Here is a 21,535-nt window from a genome sequence, read left to right on the forward strand (position 1 = left end):
ACGGCCCATGTTAGCACATGAATAAGAAATTATTGTCTTACCTTGATAGAAAAAAATATTAGTAATGACACTGGTATAATTATAATAATTAATCGTACTTCATTCTGTAGTAATGTAAAATTACTATAAACCTTATAAACCCACCAATATAAAGATCGTACCAAATAAACTTTTAGTCACGTGATGAAGCTTGACCGGCACAGCGTTGCCCACTTTTGCATATTTTCTTTCAATCAAAATATTTTAGGAGACAAAAATAAATTAATGATAAAATATATAAACAGTTATTATTTGCATCAACAAAACTCACTTCCTTAACAGCGCTTAAAGAACATAAAGGGCCATTACTACTGCTTTTCCGTGTAAAATAATCTAATAAGGTTGGGATGAGTTTTTTGCAACGATCTTGTACACTTCGCACTAAAAGAGGTTCTAAAAAGAACAATGTTCGGCTCCAAGGTCAGCTAGTAAAAAATTTTAAGCTTAAAGTATCACAACACAATTCAGTTAAACCAAAAACTCGTAATACAAAACTATAAAGTGTCAAAACGAATGACAATTAATGTTAGGAAATAAATAAATAAATGTGACAACTTGGCATTTTTTACAGCAGAGCCAATCTGAATCCCCAGCGGGAAATTTAAATGTCAGTTAATCATCCCGGCGCCGAATATTATGACCATGGTTGGCAACAATGAATTTAAAAATCGCGCCATCGATTACGTTACTAAAAGTTTAATTATTGGTATCACTTATTCAAAATGTCGGTAATGTAGAAGATGGCAACATTGCAAAGCTTCAAATCACCCTGAAGAAATTTCAGGAGAAAGAATATGTGGCACTAAAAAGTTGTTTTTTAATTTCTCGGAAATGTCAAGGAAAAAACCTCATGAGTATGTTTTTGGTGTCGAAATATACTTCCAGTTAAAATAGTTGCACTTATTGAACAAACACCTCTACAACAGGTTTTATAAAAATGTAAAAATTACTAATTTGGAGCAAAAAAGTCACAAACCTAAGGCCAAAAGTTTTTAGTTTTTCTGTTTGCAAGAATCTTTTCAATTGATCATTTTACTCCACGTAGAACAAGAACATACAAACAGCAGTAAAACAGTAAATGCTAATGAAATCATTACTTTCGAATAGTGAATGAATTTAAAATGTTCGTAATTAAAACAAGTTACAGGCGTTGGTACTTTCATTAAAAATAATAATTACACTCGGAAACTGACATAAGAAACTGAAAACATCAATTATAACAAGGGATGTGAATGAATATTTAAATAAATTAATAAAAAAATCTGTTCTGCCTAGGATAGTTGTCGGATGTGGTCTAAAAGTACACGTTGCATGCTCAGTACTTTCTACATGCTAATTGGAATTAGTACTACCAGTTTCGAAGGAAATGATTGTGCAAAAACCCGAGAAATATATTAACCCAAATGACTGTTTTATTACAGTTTGGGAGACGAAGTATGTTAGTTGCAGGACACAGCAATCATCTTACAACACTAATATACCTTAGCTTTAGTGAAGTTTTCAATACAAAATGTCTAATTATAGACTATACTAATTCCGTTAGACAAATAACATAAACAGACAAACCTTACAAAACGAAAGGACCCAAGATTTACAAACCACATGTAAACAGAAGAACGTTAGGTTTATAAAAAAACAAGATTTGGTATGGTTAGTATAGGATTGATTGACATATTCAATTGTTTTCGGACACTTCCTGTTTCACCGGAAATTACTACAACTTTTGATTTCTAAATGGCGCCGTCGGTATTTTTTTACTTTATTCCATAGGGAATAACACTCTGAATAGAATGACAGATCATATGTCAACTTTTGACATGCTCGCTTAAAAACTCATATTTTAAATTTCAATCCAGAGTGCCATGGCTGTACTGAAAACATTAATTTTTAATCAAGGGGCCTGGGTAAAATAGATTTGATCGTGTAATGTTTTTCGTGTCTTGTCCTGGCCGGTTAAAAGATGTCCAAATCGTATTTTTAATCGTATCTCAAATTTTTCAAATGGAACGAGAGTGGCTCATTAGCATATTTGGAAAAAGCATTTTTTTACGAATAATTTGGTATTTCCAATCAAATTGTCGTTACATTTATGACCAAGGAACACTCTAATATGTCAAAAGTTGAGATATGACATGCCATTCTATTCAGAGTGTCATTTTCTATCGAATAAAGTAAAAAAATACCCAGGAAGCCATTTAAAAATTAAAAGTTAGTAGTCATTTCCGGTGAAACACGAAGTGACCGAAAAGAATTGAATACGTCAATCAATCCTAATTTATGTCATATACTAACATACCAAATCTCGGTTTTTTATTTGAAGAAAATAAAAAAGTTTTAGGGGTGAGCCACTTTTAAGACGCACCCGGTATAATATTTATTTGTTACTGTCCTATATGTATATGATCTAGGGTTACTGTATAAATAACTCATAATAACATTGCTCAGAATTGCACATAGATAAATGAAACAAGTTGAAAAATCAGTTTGACAAAATTACAGTTCTTTATTTAGAAATTAAGGCCTTGGAATTTTGACACATTTCTAAAAAAAACAAGATAATAAATGCAATAACATTTTAAAATTAAAATAACATAAACTGATCAGATCAGAGAAAAAAAAATCAAAATAGTTATACATATAGCCCAATATTAGAGAAATTTCTGAGACCCTTTAGTTGGATATGTATTATATATTATAGAGCTTTTTTCTCCATTTTTTAGAAAATGAAACACTATAAAAGACAAAAATATGATAATTTTATTACTTTATTGTTTTTGTTTCAGGTTTTACCGGAACTCAATGTGAAATCGACATAGACGAGTGCAAGGACACGCCATGTTTAAATGGCGGAGTCTGCCACGACTTGATCAACTCCTTCAAATGCACCTGTGCCATAGGTTTCACTGGCTCCAGATGTCAGATCAACATCGACGATTGCGTTAGTCAACCTTGTAGAAATGGAGGAACATGCCATGATTCCATTGCTGGGTAAGTAATAATATTTTTTCATTTCTGAGAGCTTTACAAAAACGTGTCTCTCATACCTTGTTAGATTATGATAAAAAGGAAGTACGCTTAAGTTCTCTTGGATAGTTGTGTGGTTCTCTGCTTATCTCTAAACTGCACTTTCCAGTCGTATCCTTTAAATATAACTACAAACTTGATTTAATCATATTTATTACAGGTACACCTGTGAATGCCCTCCGGGTTATACAGGTATGTCTTGTGAAACCAACATCAACGACTGTCAATCTTCACCATGTCACCACGGCGAATGTCTGGACGGAGAGAACTCATTCACTTGCATGTGTCATCCTGGTAAGATTAATATTTATTTTTTATTACTCTGAATTGAACCAAAGAACGCATTACTAAATAGCTCTCTCACTTTTTTCTCCTATAGGTTATATTGGGAGACTTTGTCAATACCAACTGAACGAGTGTGATTCGAACCCGTGTCAATATGGAGGCATCTGTCAGGACCTGGTTAATGGATATCAGTGTATTTGTAAGCCTGGCACGTCTGGACCCAACTGCGAGATCAACATCAACGAATGTAACAGTAATCCTTGTAGAAATGGAGCTAAATGTATCGACGGTATCAACAGGTAAGATAAAAACAAAATTTTTATAATAGATCCATTATTTTCTTGATATGTTTAGTAACATTTCATGCAATTATCATTTTATATAATAATATTGAATATTAAGCCTATTAAATATTTTTTATTATTCATTTTATAAATATTAGATTATATTTTTATGCTATAGTATCTGTTACAGTAAAAGTTGGAAATCAGTGATTGTTCACAATTACTAGTCAAAGCTGACATTCACTGATTTACTAAGACTACGCCAGTAAAAGTTCAACAGATATTTTTGAAACCAACTTTTACTAGTGAATGCTAGCATTCCCTGGACGAAGTGAGTGAAAGATGCCTAGTGACTACGAACTTATTAAATGTTTTGATATAATAACAAGTAACTCCCATTGAAGAAAATTCGGGCATACTTTATTTTGTCCACGATGAAGAACTTTATTAATAATTAATCTTATGTTTATGAAGTTTTTTTAATTGTTTTGTACACTTTAAAATGTTTTAACATTCTTCCTCACCACACTCGCCTTGTACAATAGAATAACTTTTACTGGCAACCTTTAGTAAATGTTACTTTCACTCTAGTGATGTTAGAAATTACTAGGAAAAGTCGACAAATCTCTTTAAAATACCGCATTCACTGGTCCAATGCATAATTGCTAGCATTTCCTAGTGAATGTTAACAATCATTGAATTTCCCACTTTCACTGTAATATATCTACTCTATGGCAAATGTATACAATTAATTTGACATATTTCTTCTTTTTTATGCTACTCAGTGGATATCCCTTCGCATTGTAAGTTAAAAGGTTTATTTTTGGTTGTGACAAGAGTGAAAATTTAACAATCTGAATGCATACAATGGAGTTAAAGTTTGTCCAACTTGTCTGGGAAGATTTCGACAGACTACTTTCAAATATTAACAGAAAATATAATGTATCTGTGAATTACAATAACAGACCAGCAACCGTCATCGTCAAATATTCTCTCATTAGACAGACTTCTATTTTGAATACATTCAAATATTTACTATATGCAAGTACCTCCATAATGTGTATTCTAATTGTTTTTAGTAATATACAGGGCATGTCAGTGATTACCTCCAAAAAAAATTGTATAGATTTTTTTTAATTTACTCAGTGAAATTATTGACTTAACCTGTACATGCATGTCTCAAGTTTTCCCTTTTTACGTGAAATTATTTAGTATATAAGGTCACTTTTGACGTAATGTATTTTCTAGTTACGCCTGCGAATGTATGCCTGGTTTCACTGGTCGGCATTGCGAGAATGACATTGACGAATGCGCTTCGAATCCTTGTGCCAACGGTGGCGTGTGCATCGACCTGGTCAACGGGTTCAGATGCGAATGTCCCAGAGGTTACTATGACGCCCGATGCCTCAGTGACGTGGATGAGTGCAAGAGCAACCCTTGCAGACATGGAGGAAGTTGCGAAGATGGCGTCAATCAGTTCATCTGTCACTGTCTAGCTGGGTAAGTACAATGAACAGTGATTAAGGTTGGTCCGAAATGAATGGTTTAACTAATTTTTTCTTCTAGATTTGGTGGAAAGCAATGTGAAATCAACATCGACGAATGCGCTAGCAATCCCTGTCAGCACGGAGGCATATGCTACGACCATTTGGCTTCGTATACCTGCGAATGTTTACCAGGATATTCTGGAATCAACTGTGAGACTAACGTTGATGAGTGCGCCAGCAATCCGTGCAAGAACGGTGGAACGTGCATCGATCACGTGAACAGCTACGAATGCGTGTGTGAACTTCCGTTCACCGGAAGAGAGTGCCAGGATAGGTTGGATCCTTGTGCTCCAAACAGGTTAGATTTGAACAATTTTGAATTAATAACAAAGTTTTCTATGTTTTTTTTAATGTATTGTGGTTAATTGATGTTTTCAAACAAAATTATAGCTTAAAATGTATATTCACTTTTTTAATTTTCAATTGAAGATGTCGCCACAACGCCAAATGCACTCCGAGCTCAAATTATCTGGATTTCGCTTGTACCTGCAACCTAGGATATACGGGGCGTTTCTGCGAACAAGACGTAGACGAGTGTGTAGTTTCCAGACCTTGTAGAAATGGCGCCACCTGTAGAAACGTCAACGGATCGTACCAATGTCTCTGCGCAAGAGGATACGAAGGAAAAGACTGTTCCATCAACACCGACGATTGCGCATCATGTAAGTGATCTTCTGTTTCAGCATGGTTCATTAATTAATTAATACGCCAATTAATAAAATATTATTTTCATCATTATATTTAATTAATTAAATATAATTAATTAATTAAGTTCTAATTAAATTTGATTAATTAATTATAGTTAATCAATTATATTTGTATAATTAATTAAATATTAATTATATTTAATTAAGTAAATATAAATAATTAATGAAATATAGTTTATTAATTTACTATAATTGATTAAAGTTAATTATAATTTAATTAATTAAATATAAATTATATTTAATTAATTAATTAAATATAATTAATTAGTTATGATTAATTCGTCTATTAGCTAAATAATTAATGCTTAATTAATTAATTTACTATCTTTCTAGCTCCATGTCAAAACGGAGGTACTTGCCTGGACGAAATCGGCGAATTTACGTGCTTATGCGTCAACGGATTCGAAGGCAAACAATGCGAAATAGATATTGACGAATGCTTATCCAACCCATGCAAAAACGGAGCCACTTGTAACCAGTATGTCGATTCCTACACCTGTACTTGCCCACTGGGCTTCTCAGGCATAAACTGTGATACCAACGACGAAGACTGTACAGAAAGCAGTTGCATGTACGGTGGAACGTGCATAGATGGCATCAATTCCTACACGTGCAACTGCAAGCCGGGTTATACTGGTTCGAACTGTCAAAATCGCATCAACTTGTGTGACAGCTCGCCGTGTAGGAACTACGCGACCTGTCAAGATCACACCACGCATTACACGTGTCACTGTCCATATGGATATACTGGAAAAGATTGTGGAGAATATGTAGACTGGTGTTCAACGAATCCTTGCGAGAATCAAGCTACCTGTAAGCAAGTAAAGAATCAATACCAGTGTACCTGTGGCCCTGGATGGACAGGAAAGGTCTGTGATGTGGAAATGGTCAGTTGTCAAGATGCAGCCATCAGAAAAGGTAAGTTTCTTTAACAACAAAAATATTCATTGAATAAAAGTGCTAGGAAAGGAGTCAAATATTATTTTAATATACATTCATTAGACATACGGTAATCACAAAACAATTTCCGAGGCACGTGATCAACTTTAAATGACAAGCGATGGCAACAGCGCTGCCAGGTTGTGACGGATTTATGGAATGAATCTTAATGTAAAATTGGGAAACAATATATTTATTATATCATTTTTTAAAGATTTTTACGTTTTATTTTTAATTTGGTAATTAATACTTTTAAAATGTTTTATAGCTTATTTTACTTATTACATATTGGCAAAAACTAGTCCATTATGAAGATTATTCTAAGCGTTATTATGGGTTATTTGTATTATTTTATTATCTGTACAACTTACAACACCACAAGTAGTAATAATAAAAAAAATAAGGTAAGAGGGTGCCATTAATACACAAACTAATAATCACAGAATTTACTAAAAACTAACTTTGAAAATGGTATAATGTGCTTACCAATCAAACTTACTTCTCCGACTGCAATCAAGGGTAATAAAGCATCTTTATTGTCACGTTCTCCTTCCAAATAGTTTGACAGGGAGTTACATGCTCTTTGCTTCGACTGTTTAAATGCTTCGGCATATTTTGAACACACAATTTCTAGAAATGCAATACAATAACTCGAAAAGTTCTTCTTAAAAGAACTGTTTTTGTTTAAAAGTACAATTTAAAAAAAAACTATGAAAATAGGCAAAAAACGAGAATAACTCACAAAGATTCAACAACAACACGATATTATACAAAATAATGACTGACATTATGATAATTGCCAAATAATAAACGACAACGTTGCTGAACCAACATAGCGATAATAAAATTCGCTTTAAACTAATTTTTGCAGCGTTAATCTAAATAAAATATCTGTTACAATCATTTGCTCTATAAAGTAAAATGAAGAGCTGCTCGGTATCTTAAATTATACAACAAATTTAAACAGTTTTGCCCAAATTTCATTTAGTCAGGTTTATAGGCTTTACTGTCAATTTCGATATGATTGATGACGTGCATCGAAAAATGTTTTGCGACAACTACTACAGTGAGGTTATTATAATTATCATAATTATTACTAATTATCAATTTTATAAATATGCTTTAGTTATTTAACTCACATATTTATATTAAATATGGAATATATAGCAATATACTCTTTCCTTAGTCTTTTAGACTATCAGGCATTGTTATAATATATTTACAATAAAGTATTATCTACTGATTACTAAACTATTTCAGGAATACCGTGGCAATTCCTTTGCAACAACGGTACTTGCGAGACCATCGGCAACTCTCACAGATGTCACTGCAAGGAAGGCTACACGGGCTCCTACTGCCAAATCGAGATCAACGAGTGCGAATCCGCGCCCTGTCAAAACGGCGCCACTTGCAAAGATCTGATCGGTTCCTATTCCTGCGAGTGTCCTAAAGGATTCCAAGGCCAGAACTGTGAACTGAACATCGACGACTGCCAGCCGAATCCCTGCCAAAACGGCGGCCTGTGCCACGACCTCATCGACGGTTTTCTATGCTCCTGTCCCGCGGGAACATTGGGATACTTGTGCGAGATCAATCACAATGACTGTCAGTCGGATTCCTGTCACAATAACGGCACCTGTATTGATAAAGTTGGCGGGTTCGAATGCAAATGTCTGCCTGGATTTGTTGGACCTCGATGCGAGGGGGATATCAACGAATGTTTGTCGAATCCTTGCTCGAATCCTGGTACACAAGCTTGTATACAACTGGTCAATGATTATCAGTGTAACTGTAAGCCTGGCTATACCGGTCATCATTGTGAAGAAAAGGTATGTTTAGAACTAGATTTTTTCAACTGTTATTTCTTAATAACAATTGAAAATATTATTTAAAATAAATTTAATATAACAGGATTTATTTTTTATTACTTTCATTTTTAAACAATCAAATCATCAAAAATAAACAAGTATATTTTGAGTAATATTTTTAATATCACAGTACAGACTCTAGCTTTCTGTCATTTGCTCTTTATTATGAACAATCGTATATAATCATTATCTCTTAATCTCTACCTATAATACGTGTTATAATCCTCTAACAATAACAATAAGCATCAGCAAAAATAACTACTGTAAAATTAGTAATCAATAATAATTACAACCCTACAACAACAGTTGCCAATTTTTTTTAAGCTTTCTAAATCAAAAAATTCTCTACAGCCTTGTAAAATTTTATAACTGAGCAATCTGGACTTCATATCACAAGCCATAAATGTTCGGTTACATCTGTTATTTTCATAAAGTACCAACTGTGCTAATCTGCTAAACTTTTATTCGTAGCGATCCTGTATATATTCGTAGCAGAACACTATTATTTTCATACCTGTTATTATTAACAAGTTACCTGTTATTTTATAACTGTTATTGTTAAATAAGAGATCATTAAAATGTTGGCGAAGCGATACCACCTTCAAATGGCAATTAAGGCACTGGTATTCGCATACTTTTCTTATTTTTAACAAGTAACCTGTTATTTCAGAACTGTTATTTCTAAATAACAGATCATTAAATAACACATACCGTCTCTAATAATAATAATATTTTCAGACGAACGTTTGTGCTGCTTCGCCTTGTCAGAATGGAGGAGTATGCACTATCGTCTATCATGGTCACAAATGCACATGCCAGGAAGGATATTATGGTAAAAACTGTCAGTTCAGCGGGTACGATTGCGACTCCGATCCTTGTCAAAATGGAGGAACATGCAGAATATCAGATGCTGGAGGTAAGATACAAACTTGTTACAAAAAAAATGTTTATAACATTATATTGACTAGTCCTCTTGTCTAAGATTTTGCTATATAATTTTGTGATCTAGTGATCCAAGCCCCTTATGTATTAGCTTAAATAACTAGGTTTCTTACTTTTAGGTTATGTTTGTGACTGTCCCGTTGGTACTGCAGGCGTTAATTGTGAAATCGACTCTTTGAATGAATGCAACAGTAACCCATGTAGACATCCAAATGCCGTCTGTCAGGATAAGTTTGGAGACTACGCTTGCTATTGCCCTCCAAAACACACAGGCAAGAACTGTGAAATCTATGATAAGAATGCACCAGCAGGATTGGGAGTTTCCATAAAAACATCCATAGATTTCAGTAAATACTTCGAAAAGGTACGTTACGATTTTTTTTAATAACAAACTAAAACTTGGTTTATTTTTTTTATTCTTATTGTAGGACTTGGAACGACAAAGACAGCAATGCATCAAAAATAAGTGTGCTTCTAAGAGAGGCAACAGGCGATGTGACGAAGAATGCAACACTTACGCTTGTGATTTTGATGGCAACGATTGTTCGTTAGGTATGTATTAGGATTTCCGGAACTGGAGCTATTTTACAGTTACTACTACGTCTTTAAGGAACCGGGATTTCCTGATTTTCTCGGCACTTTCGGTACTTGCTAATTTTTGTTCAATAATGGTTTGGTTTGGTTAGGTTATCAATCAGCAAGCAATTCAAAAGCAAAAGTAAATTCGATAAAAATTGAGATTGAAAATAATATCAAATTATTAAGTAACCAGTCATGAGAAAATTGAAAAAATATTAACACAAACAAGAACACAAGCAAAGAAAAAAACCAAAGTAACTTAAAATTCACATCAACCAACTTAACTAAATTTGGAAAAAACCTTATATATGTGAATTAAAAATGCAAATACCTATAAAAACTTATCATAAAGTACAGAGGGTTCCAGAAATAAGTGCAAATATTTTAACCAATAGTATATTTCGGCCCCAGAAACATGCCTATGAGGTTTTTTTTGCGAAAAAAAATTGTTGAAAATTTTTTATTCTTCTTGACATTTTCCGAGAAATTTTAAATAAAGTTTTTAATGCCACTTGTGTATTCACCTGAGATTTCTCTACGGTGTATTTTGCAGTGTTGCCACCTCCTACATTATCCATATTCAACATATTATTTGTATTCACTGTAATTTTAAATTTGTACACAAAAAATTACGAGCATTAATTCTAATCATATCAGTGTCTATTGCTAACAATTCTAGAAACGAACCACATTAATTATATTTACGCCATACCACATTTTTAGATTTATTTTTAACTACATATACTTAAAAAATATCTCTTAATATTTCCATATTACGAAGTAGTTTCAATAAAAAAAACATTCTTTTAAATATTTCGTTTGTACTTACCCTTTAAATGAGAACCAAACTGAGTAAAATTATTCTTATGAGGTTTATGAAAATCATGGTTATACAGCAAAATAACTTTATTTAGAACTAAATTTAATAAAATAATTCACTATATTATTCATACTGAGATCATATAAAACAAAATACCAACATGTTTATCGGAATTCACTATTCGGAACATCGACAAAATCAGAAAAAATAAACGGTATACGAACAACACAACAACTCATTCCAGTGATTGTAGATTTCACTAATAATTATAGCATATACTTTGACTATCTGGCAAGTCTGGCTTTGACTATCTGGCACAGGGCATCGAATGAGCTGAAACCCTCGTGAAAACTAAAATAGCTAGAAATAGCTAGTTATCGCCAGCAGTTCTTAAATGTTGCCATTATTTTTTTAAATTTTCAAAGTTAAATAACTCGGTTCTTTTCAATTTATTTTTAAAATAGTAAAGAGAAAAGATGTTTCTTTTGATCAGATCTACCACCCCTTAAAATATCTGCACTTATTTCTGGGACATCCTGTATAACTTATACATTGAACAACATTATACTAATTAAAAAAGTTACATATTTAATAATTTGTATAAAATAGTATCTAGCATCACTGTATATTTAGAGAGATTTTTTCCTCTCTGTAGTAAGATTTCAGAGATAAAAATGCGTCCAGACTATTCAGTCTGGACTCAAACGAGACCTAATCTTATTGGAAAATAAACCAGCCGAACAAAAAACTCTTTAAAGTTTAACGCTAGTTGACGGAATTGTTAAAAGTCATTTCGATCTTAAAAGACAGTCACAAAAAAATATTTTTAATTATTGTTACCGAGTCCCGAAAATAAAGAAAAAAACGGGAATTAATTTCGAGTCCCTGTTCTTTGATGGCTCCAAAGAACCGTGAATTCCCAGTACTTTGGAGATCATTAAGATTTTTTTAGATGTATAAATTATTTGTTCTGCAGGTATCAATCCATGGGCTAATTGCACCGCCCCAATCAACTGTTGGGACCATTTCTACGACGGTCATTGCAACGAGGAATGTAACACGCCCCAGTGTCTGTTCGACGGACGCGACTGCGAGAAGAAGCTGAACCCGTGCAACCCGATCTACGACGCCTACTGCCAAAAACACTACGGCAACGGCCATTGCGATTACGGTTGCAACAACGCCGAATGCAACTGGGACGGTCTGGATTGCGACGAGGAACCACCGGAACTTGCCGAAGGCGTTATCTCTATGATCGTCCTCATGGATATGCAGGTAAGATAATGTCTAAAGATTGATTTTCATGCGTCCGTTATCCGTTGATACGATGGTCCGACGGCGTTCTGATTGGCTATGGCGTCTTCGCGCCACTTTTCATCCGTAATTTTTTTACTCCGGCTTGTCAACGGTGAAAGATCGTACGATAACAGACATTTTAACACTTTTTGGCAAATTTAATCAAACGTTAATAAAAATATAATAGTACAAGAGCTGCACCGTCGGGAGAATTTTAAGAAAGCCGTTTCTTTAATATATTTTTTGCTGTGCTCTCCTGACCAAAGTGCGGACCGTCTGGCTGCTGGTAGACTACTGAGGTTCACTACTGCACAGCACATCTGTACAGGGTATCCCATTTTCGTGTGTTTTATGGGATTTCTCGTTTATGAGTAGAGAGATAATGATGCGATTTTCACATTACTTTTGTACTTTTTTATAAAACTAAATATGCTACACATAGGTTTGTCCTAGTCTCCTTAGTTCCTGAAATACAGGGCGAATTTGTGATGTGCAGTAGTGAACAGATGTTAAATACAGATATGATGCGCAGTAGTGAAAGCAACGTCTACCGGCAGAACTATTAAAGAACCAGGTTTCTTGAAATTCTCTCTCGAAAAAACGCTGCTAGCTCTTAGAAATCAAAAAAATCCTTAGGGAAATGAAAATATAAAATGACACCAATCGTATATCCGATGAACGGAGGCATGAAAATGCAATTAATTTAAAAACTGCGTAATTTTCTAACCAGTCGAAGTCTTTAAATTCAACCAATAAAATTAATATCGTATCATCGTATCGTCGGACAACGGATGCATAAAAATCAAGCCTAAGCCTTAAATAAAATAGTTAAGAGAGGAAATGGTTACATCTTTCTTAACCCACAATTTTTTTTCTTTTTAGGCCTTTAGAAAAAACCTGATAGCTTTCTTAAGAGACACGTCACACCAGTTAAGAACAACGGTACGCGTTAAAAAGGACCGACTTAACAACGACATGATCTACCCATGGGTCGGTAACACCAGAAGTCACCTCGATGGCGACTTCAGTTCCAAACACCACATCATCTACTCGGAAACCGCCCAATCCGGCGTCAAAGTCTACTTGGAAATCGACAACAGGAAATGTACGGAGTTCGGCGAAAATTCCGAGTATTGCTTCCAAACAGCCAGCGCAGCTGCAGAATTTCTGGCGGCCAAAGCCTCCAAACATTCGTTGTCTCAAAGCTTTCCGATTTATCAAGTTAACGGAGACTCGGACTTCGATGATGACGTCACCCAGCCGACTAACAGCAAGTACGTCTTCGGAGGAATCGCCATTGTCCTGATAACGGCCTTGGCAATCGTGATGGTCATACAAGCTCAAAGGAAGCGAGCTGCCGGTATTACTTGGTTCCCGGAAGGTTTTCTGCGTAATAACTCGAGTTTGGGAAGGCGCAGGAGAGGTCCGGAAGGTCAGGAACTGAGGAACTTGAGCAAGAATCAGTCGATTCCTGGATTGGAGTTGGATTCGCAGCATGGGCACATACCGCAGTACTCGGACGATGACTATCCTAGCTATCCTCTGCCTCCCAAACGAGGAAGGGTTGGTGAAACTGGATACTCTAGCGATCAGACTGCTATTACGGAGTATGAAGAAGCTGAACCTAGATGGACTCAAACTCATCTGGAAGCTGCGGATATTAGACCATCGGCTATGTTAACTCCTCCACAAGGTACGTTGTTTTTTAATCTATAATTTCATTTTTTTCTGATAAAATGACTGTCAAACAAAAATAAAACAAATCTATAGAAAAAATACACTTTTATACGTTTATGCTAAAAAATGGGGTTAGATCACTTGAAATCAAAAATTTTAGGAAGAAAAGTTTTGGATACAAAAAATATGATTTTTCGAAATTTTAAAAATTGCATTTTCAATATATTTTGTGTTAATAAAATATATACATACGGTAATCGCAAAACAACTTCCGATGCACGTAATCAACTTTGAGTGACAAGCGATGGCGACGGCGATGCCAGATTGTGATGGATTTATGAGATGAATCTTAATTTAAAATTGACAAACAATATATTTATTATATTATATATTATCATTTTTTAAAGATTTTTACCTTTTATTTTTAATTTAATAACTAATATTTTAGTAATTAATTGATTTATTTGTTTAATAGCTTATTTTACTTATTACATATTGGCTAAAAACTAGTCCATTATGAAGATTATTCTAAGCGTTATTATAGGTTAGGTTAGGTTTTTTTTAATTAATTTATTTATTGATGTACATCTTACAACGTCATAAGTGGTAATAACAAGTAAGAGGCTGCTATTATTAATGCACAAACTAATAATCACAGAATTTAATAAAAAAATACGTAGAAATAACTTTGAAAGTGGTATAATGTGCTTATCAATCAAACTTACTTCTCTGACTGCAGTCAAGGGTTTCTCACACCTTTATTGTCAGGTTCTCGTTCAAAATAGTTTATCAAGGAAGCTACAAGCTCTTTACTTCGACTGTTTAAATACTTCAACACATGCATATTTTCAACACAATTTCAAGAAATGCAATACAAAAACTCGAAAATTTAGTTCTTAAAAGAACTGTTTGTGCTTAAAAGTACAATTTTAAAAAAAAATACTATGAAAATAGGCAAAAAACAAGAATTACTCACAAATATTCAACAACAACACGATATAATACAAAATAATCACTGACATTAGGATAATTGTCAAATAATAAACGACAACGTTGCTGAACACAGCGCAATGTCGCCAACATAACATCATTTATTTTTAAGGTTGGATTTTCGAAAATGTTATAAATAAGTATCGTCAACTTTATCTAATACGGCACAACGAATTTCATGGTAAACATTTCAGAAGATCTTAAATATTTTGATGATTTCATAGGCGAAAACAACCACGACATAAATGCCAGAGGCCCTTGCGGTATGACGCCCATCATGGTAGCCGCCATCAGAGGCGGCGGAATGGACACTGGCGAGGAGGACGAAGACGAGTCCGCAGGCGCGGTTATTCAAGACCTCGTAGCCCACGGAGCAGACTTGAACGCAACCATGGACAAGACCGGAGAGACCACGCTCCATTTAGCAGCAAGATACGCACGAGCAGACGCCGCCAAACGATTATTGGATGCCGGAGCGGACGCCAATGCTCAAGATAATACCGGAAGGACGCCACTGCATGCCGCCGTAGCGGCTGATGCTTTGGGGGTATTCCAGATTCTTTTGAGGAACAGGGCTACCAATCTGAACGCTAGAATGAACGAAGGAACCACTCCACTTATTCTGGCAGCGAGGTAAGATAGATATTATTTGTTTGTTGTCTAGTTTTAGAGATTTTATTCTTCCCTCCAAAAAATCCTATATTGGTATTTCGCCACTGCAAGAAAATCTACAAGATAAAATAGTTATTTTTTTGTAAACACTTCTGCGTTAATCCCAAACGGAAACTACTTGTCAGAAGTTAGGTTTATAGATATACAAATTTGCCTAACGAACAAAAAAATGCTTAACGTTTCGGAAAGTTTATCTCTTTCCGTCGTCAGAAGCAAAAAAAATAGAAAGAATAAAAAAAACTATTTAAAATATTTTAATTCAACTATTGGAGAACACTTTAGTTTTTTTTTTTAAACAGATACGTCTAGAAAAACCGTTGACTTTCTGTTAAAATGACATTATATTAAGTTAAACTTCAAAATTAACAATTACTACCTGATAACAATTACTTAATAAGGTAAAACCAAAAAGCCCCAAACTTTCTGTATGATTATTTTTAATTTTTACGTATGAACGTTATGTTCTGTAAAATCAAAGAAGGGGGGGGGCGATTGCCATACATTACTAACATCTACAGATGCATGAGCAATACATTTATTTTTATTAGATTGTATTAAAAAAGCCTCTTTTATTTTTCTTTTAGAGGCTATCGCTTCTTTCATTATAATATTGACGCCCAACTAAAGAAAGAACGATTTGAATAGACAACCTCAAAAAATTGACAGGGAAAAATAATTTAAACTGTATTCCGTTGTAGAACCAGGTTAAAGAGAACCGTTTGGATTATTAGTAATTATATCAAATGTTTTTTAAATTCCAATATTTTTATTTCGTAAGAGTTTCATCTTTTCAATAGAGTTTAATATTGAAAAATACTTTGTAAATGAACTGTTAAACTCGTCAGACCGTTCAAATTTTTTTCTATGTCACAAATGAAAGATTCATCTAAAAAATTGCAATGCTCAAAAAAGTATTTTCTCATTTTTTTCAGATTGCTAGTAAATAAAGCGTTCGTCGTACTTTCTTAGATTATGCAGAAATTTATTTCCATGAATTCTCTATTCATTCAAGAAAAGAATACATAAAATCAACCACAAAGAGTATAATATAAAGCTTACAATTTCTATTATTACAATAAATTAGCTTTTTAGTTCATGTTGCTATACAAATATAACCGTGAGTTAATTCTAGGAGGATTTCTATCTATATTTCTATATTTTAGTTTTGGATAGTAGATTGGTCTCTAGTAATAAATTATAATGATAATATTTTCGCTTTTTAATGCTACCAATTTAGATATTTTGTTAAGCAAAATTGTTTCTTTATTGATAATCTGGCCTTTAGTTTATACTGTTCAGTATTTAATACATCTTTTAAAATATTACAGGCTGGCAATTGAAGGAATGGTTCAAGACCTGATTAGCGCAGAAGCAGATATAAACGCAGCTGACAATTCCGGCAAAACGGCGCTTCACTGGGCCGCAGCTGTCAATAACGTCGAAGCTGTCAACATTCTATTGGCTCATGGCGCCAATAAAGATGCGCAAGACGATAAAGACGAGACACCATTATTCCTAGCTGCCAGAGAAGGTAAAAAATGTTAATACAATCTTTTGGATTATTCTAAAGTCTAAATTTTGTTTCTAGGTTCTTTCCAGACTTGTAAAGCTTTGTTGGAAGCCTTTGCAAACCGAGACATCACTGATCATATGGAACGACTGCCCAGAGATATTGCTTGCGAAAGGTTACATCACGATATTGTAAGGCTTCTGGACGAGCACGTACCACGGAGTCCTCAAATGGTTAGCGTAGTTTCCAACAGTCAACTGATGAGTAAGTTTTATTTTTATAAACAATACCGATATTTAAATTAAAAATTATGTGTTTTCAGCCTCTCCAACAGGGCATATGCTGCAACAGCCCACAGTCATTATGGCTCATAATAAAAGGCAGAAATCCAAAAGGCCTTCGAAGGTTACAAGTCCGATAAGCCCGCAGGATGGGGCAGATAACGGCAATGCTACAGGAGGAAGTATAAGAAGAAAAGCAAGCGTGAAACGGTCAAATAACAACAACAATAAAAAGGTTTGTATATTATTCAAATTCAAATAAAAAAAAGTACCAAAAGTACTTCTTTAAATGTTTAACACAATTCTGTCCATATAACTCTGTTTTGAAGATTTGCTGCAACTTGACATTTTTTATATGTATATTGTACTTTTATTTAGTGCATAGAATAAGAATCAGCAAAATTTACAAGACAAAAAATTTAAAAATGTATTTACAAACTGCACAATCTTTAATCAGAAAACTTTCTTTTTACTCTAGTTTATTAATATTCTATTTACAGGCTCAGCAACAGACTCAAATAACAGAAATACCACCACAAAGTGCAGAATCTGCCGCCTCTACATTGAGCCCGGTCGAGTCACCCATGACCAACTTGCCCAGTCCATATGACGCTACCACCCTGTACTCAAACATGGGTCTCACGCCTCAGAGTTTAGAGTCCTTGATGAGTAAGTTAAACATGTATTATACTAATACTTTATTATTAACGAAACGCATTTTTTTTAGATAACAAGCAGCCGCCAAGCTACGAAGACGTGGTAAAAAATACGTTACAGTTTGGCATTGATAACTACGGTGCGTTCAATATTTTTCAACAGGACGCATTATTGATGCAACAGAGACAGCTCCAGAATACCCTGAGTCCCCCATATTCAAACCAGTCCCCACCACATTCTGTGCAGAGTAACATGTCTCTCTCACCGCAAGGGTAAGTTTGACATATACGCAATTCAATGTATAACTATAAAAAAAATAATTCTTTAGTAAAAATATAATTAACATAGAGTTGAAATTGTTTGTTATAAGATTTAAGAAATATAAAGATGCAGAATTACTGATTATAACTTAAAATGTAATATTTTCTATTGCAGATATAATGGATCGCCCTCCCCTGCCAAAACGCGTCCATCGCTACCCACCAGCCCTACTCACATCGCCGCGATGCGAGCGGCAACACAGCAGAAGCACGGTGGGGTTCCCCAAACGCAAACCTTGCCCATGGGTTTCGATTTCAGCCAGACAGGCTTGGAGTTGCCCCTCAGTTATATGGGAGGCAACGCGCAGACGTTGCAACAGAGCCAAACACAGCAGGCACAACTGCAAGCCCAGGGTCAGGCGTTTAATGTAAGTGTTAAAAATTAGAATTAAATTGTGCTGAATCTATGATAATATACTGCCCTAATATGCAGGGTGGCGCTTCTCAATACGACGCGGAGGCTGCAAGGAGAAGTACAGCTTGTATTGAAATGAAATTTTGTGAACGTATGTAGGTTGATTTAGAGCATTTTTTAAAAATATAGAGAGTTCTACAGGGTGTCCCCAAAAAAAGTTACACATCAAAGATTTTTTTTTAATGGAACGCCCTCTATATTAATTGATTTTCGGGCTCTAGGAGGAAAATAAAAGTGATTTTCATTAGAGAAGTATATGGCTAAAATGTAAGCCACAATAATTTCTTTCATGTTGTCAAAAATAGTTGGTCGAGTTTTGAAAACACTGTCTCTTAGCACATCCCAATAAAAAAAGTGAAGACTAGATAAATCCGCGCGCACTGCAGTCCCCAACCAACAGAATCATATAAATTTTCTCTGATATAGGATAAGTTTCCATTTTCGGCAAATTTCTGACAATTCTTTTTTTGTTTTAACTCGCACAAATTGATAACTAGTTGTGAAAGTTAAACTAATTTGACATCTATGTTGAAGTAACGTCAGACATATCACCAGCCACCTAGATTTTACCAAATAATAAAGATCTGATGTCACTAAATCATAAAAATGAAAAATCTAGGAAAATCTTTGTTTGAGGGGTATGCAATGAATAATATACTGGGTGTTCCATTTAAAATAAAAAAGTAACTTGCTTTTAAATGTAACCCATGTTCAATATAATTTTGTCTCACCCTGTATAACTTTTTGGGTCAAGTTTTAATAGCATTTAGAGTACAATAATAGTTATTTTAACTACATTTTAGCCATACCGGGTAAATTCCAATTTAGGTAGTTTTTATTGAAATTTAAAATTTGTTCTTCATTTTTAGAAAATGTTAAATATGCCAAAAACCTTACATTTTAGCCATATACTTCTCTAATGAAACTCGCCTTTATTTTCTTCCTAGAATCCGAAAATCAATTAATATATAGGGTGTTCCATTACAAAAAACATAACTTTGATGTGTAACTTTTTTGGGGACGCCCTGTAGAACTCACTATAATTTTAAAAAATGCTCTAAACTAACCTACATATTTTCACAAAATTTTATTTCAATACAAACTGTCTTTCTCCCTGGAGCCTCCGCGTCGAAGAGAGGCACCAACCTGTATTAATGTTACAATTGTCATTGTCTCCTCTTGTCTCGGTTATGGCTTTGCAACTAGGCAATTGACAACACTGTCGTGTAACCATGCTAATTCTAACCCTACTTTTCCAGCAACAAAACTACTACATGACCCCGCCCTCCCAACACAGCGACCAATTGCTACCCGATAACTTTCCGACGCCCTCGCCGGAAAGCCCCGGCCATTGGTCGTCCAGTTCGCCAAGGTCGTGCAACTCCGACTGGTCCGAAAATGTAGCCAGTCCGAACACCGGTACCTACGTAGCACCATCTGCCGTTGGGGGGCACCAAACTAACAAAGGTTCGGACGCCATCTACATTTGAATGGTTGAACTGCATTTTCGTTCGGTATATACATATATGTTACGGTTAAAGTGCTTATGTGGGCTAGTTTGTGAACTAGTTGGGAGAGAATACAAACTATATAAAATAGTTTGTGTACTCTCCCAGTTAGACTATAAATTAGCTGGGTAAAAACTTTAATATTAAGATATACAAAACAACCAGTGAAGAGACTTCTAAGTATATTTAGCTAAAATTATGTGATCTGGTAAAATAATGTTGTTGACTGTTGTGACTTTTTTTGAAGCGCACGTGAATTTTTTATTATTATTATTATATATTCGACATGTGGTCTCATTTTTAGATCTATATATTATTTTTTGTAAAAATTTTTAGTAGTTTTGTTTAAATAATCCGAAAATAATCGGAAAAATTTCGAATATTTTTGTACACAGACAAAGGTGAAATGCATTTAGTGACGTGTGACCATGACACGTGTCAATATTGTAGGTTTTTAACCAGAATTCCTATTTTCTTCAAAATATTCAGTTTTGTAAGTTAAATTATTGGTTATTTTCAAAAATAGTAAATAGAAAATAGTTTTATTTTGTACAGATTTACCACTCATTACCATCCACATACTTACACTTATTTAAGAGACACCCTATATATTTAAAAAAATATTTTTAATAATGCACATCTTTGGGTCACACGTCATTTGCAAAATGTTCTTATTTTTTTCAAATATCAAGCAATAATTTATCTCTCCTTGTTTTTTATACAGGGTGGTCCGAATTGTATTCCGGAAACTTCGGCAACATATTCTGCAGATAAAAATAAGTAAAAAAGTTCGTATAAATGTATATCCTAAAATGCTTAGTTTCGGAGATACAGGGTATAGAAGTTTCATTTTTATTTCGATTTTTGCCAAATAATTTATGAAGTAACGTCAATATTTGGATGAAAATTGATGTCTGGAGGTTTTTTAACATGAGAAATTTGATTTTGATGTCAATATGACTCTTACTTGTAGAGGGCGCCACCTACATATTTTTAACTGGTGTAAAGAGTAAGAACTTTTCGTCCGTACCTGTATAAAACTACCAAGTAAAAAAGTCTCTTGGTAAAAATCGCTACGATTAATGATTCTCGAAATATTTGGAATCGAAATTATCAATACCTATCATCATTGACAATGTCAATTTGACATAAATTAAACATGTTGACTTGTAATT

General features: G+C 34.2%; 1 protein-coding gene across 1 annotated transcript in view; it reads left to right on the plus strand.

Annotated features, from left to right (window-relative positions):
• Positions 1-21,146, plus strand: part of LOC115882512 (neurogenic locus Notch protein) — a 249,523-nt gene extending 228,377 nt beyond the window's left edge. Inside the window, exons 10-30 of the mRNA XM_030900608.1 lie at positions 2,823-3,027; positions 3,224-3,357; positions 3,443-3,647; positions 4,881-5,132; positions 5,199-5,477; positions 5,609-5,841; positions 6,220-6,804; positions 8,086-8,654; positions 9,432-9,609; positions 9,755-9,999; positions 10,064-10,187; positions 12,011-12,309; positions 13,213-14,023; positions 15,222-15,630; positions 16,998-17,200; positions 17,258-17,443; positions 17,502-17,695; positions 17,961-18,129; positions 18,188-18,389; positions 18,553-18,805; positions 20,112-21,146. Coding sequence (XP_030756468.1) covers positions 2,823-3,027; positions 3,224-3,357; positions 3,443-3,647; positions 4,881-5,132; positions 5,199-5,477; positions 5,609-5,841; positions 6,220-6,804; positions 8,086-8,654; positions 9,432-9,609; positions 9,755-9,999; positions 10,064-10,187; positions 12,011-12,309; positions 13,213-14,023; positions 15,222-15,630; positions 16,998-17,200; positions 17,258-17,443; positions 17,502-17,695; positions 17,961-18,129; positions 18,188-18,389; positions 18,553-18,805; positions 20,112-20,342 — 5,966 coding nt within the window. The 3' untranslated portion in view covers positions 20,343-21,146. The remainder of the gene's footprint in view (positions 1-2,822; positions 3,028-3,223; positions 3,358-3,442; positions 3,648-4,880; positions 5,133-5,198; positions 5,478-5,608; positions 5,842-6,219; positions 6,805-8,085; positions 8,655-9,431; positions 9,610-9,754; positions 10,000-10,063; positions 10,188-12,010; positions 12,310-13,212; positions 14,024-15,221; positions 15,631-16,997; positions 17,201-17,257; positions 17,444-17,501; positions 17,696-17,960; positions 18,130-18,187; positions 18,390-18,552; positions 18,806-20,111) is intronic.
• The last annotated feature ends 389 nt before the right edge of the window (positions 21,147-21,535 follow it).

This window comes from Sitophilus oryzae, unplaced genomic scaffold, assembly GCF_002938485.1.
Source record: "Sitophilus oryzae breed Bouriz unplaced genomic scaffold, Soryzae_2.0 scaffold_177_pilon_pilon, whole genome shotgun sequence".
NCBI classification, from domain to species: domain Eukaryota; kingdom Metazoa; phylum Arthropoda; class Insecta; order Coleoptera; family Curculionidae; genus Sitophilus; species Sitophilus oryzae.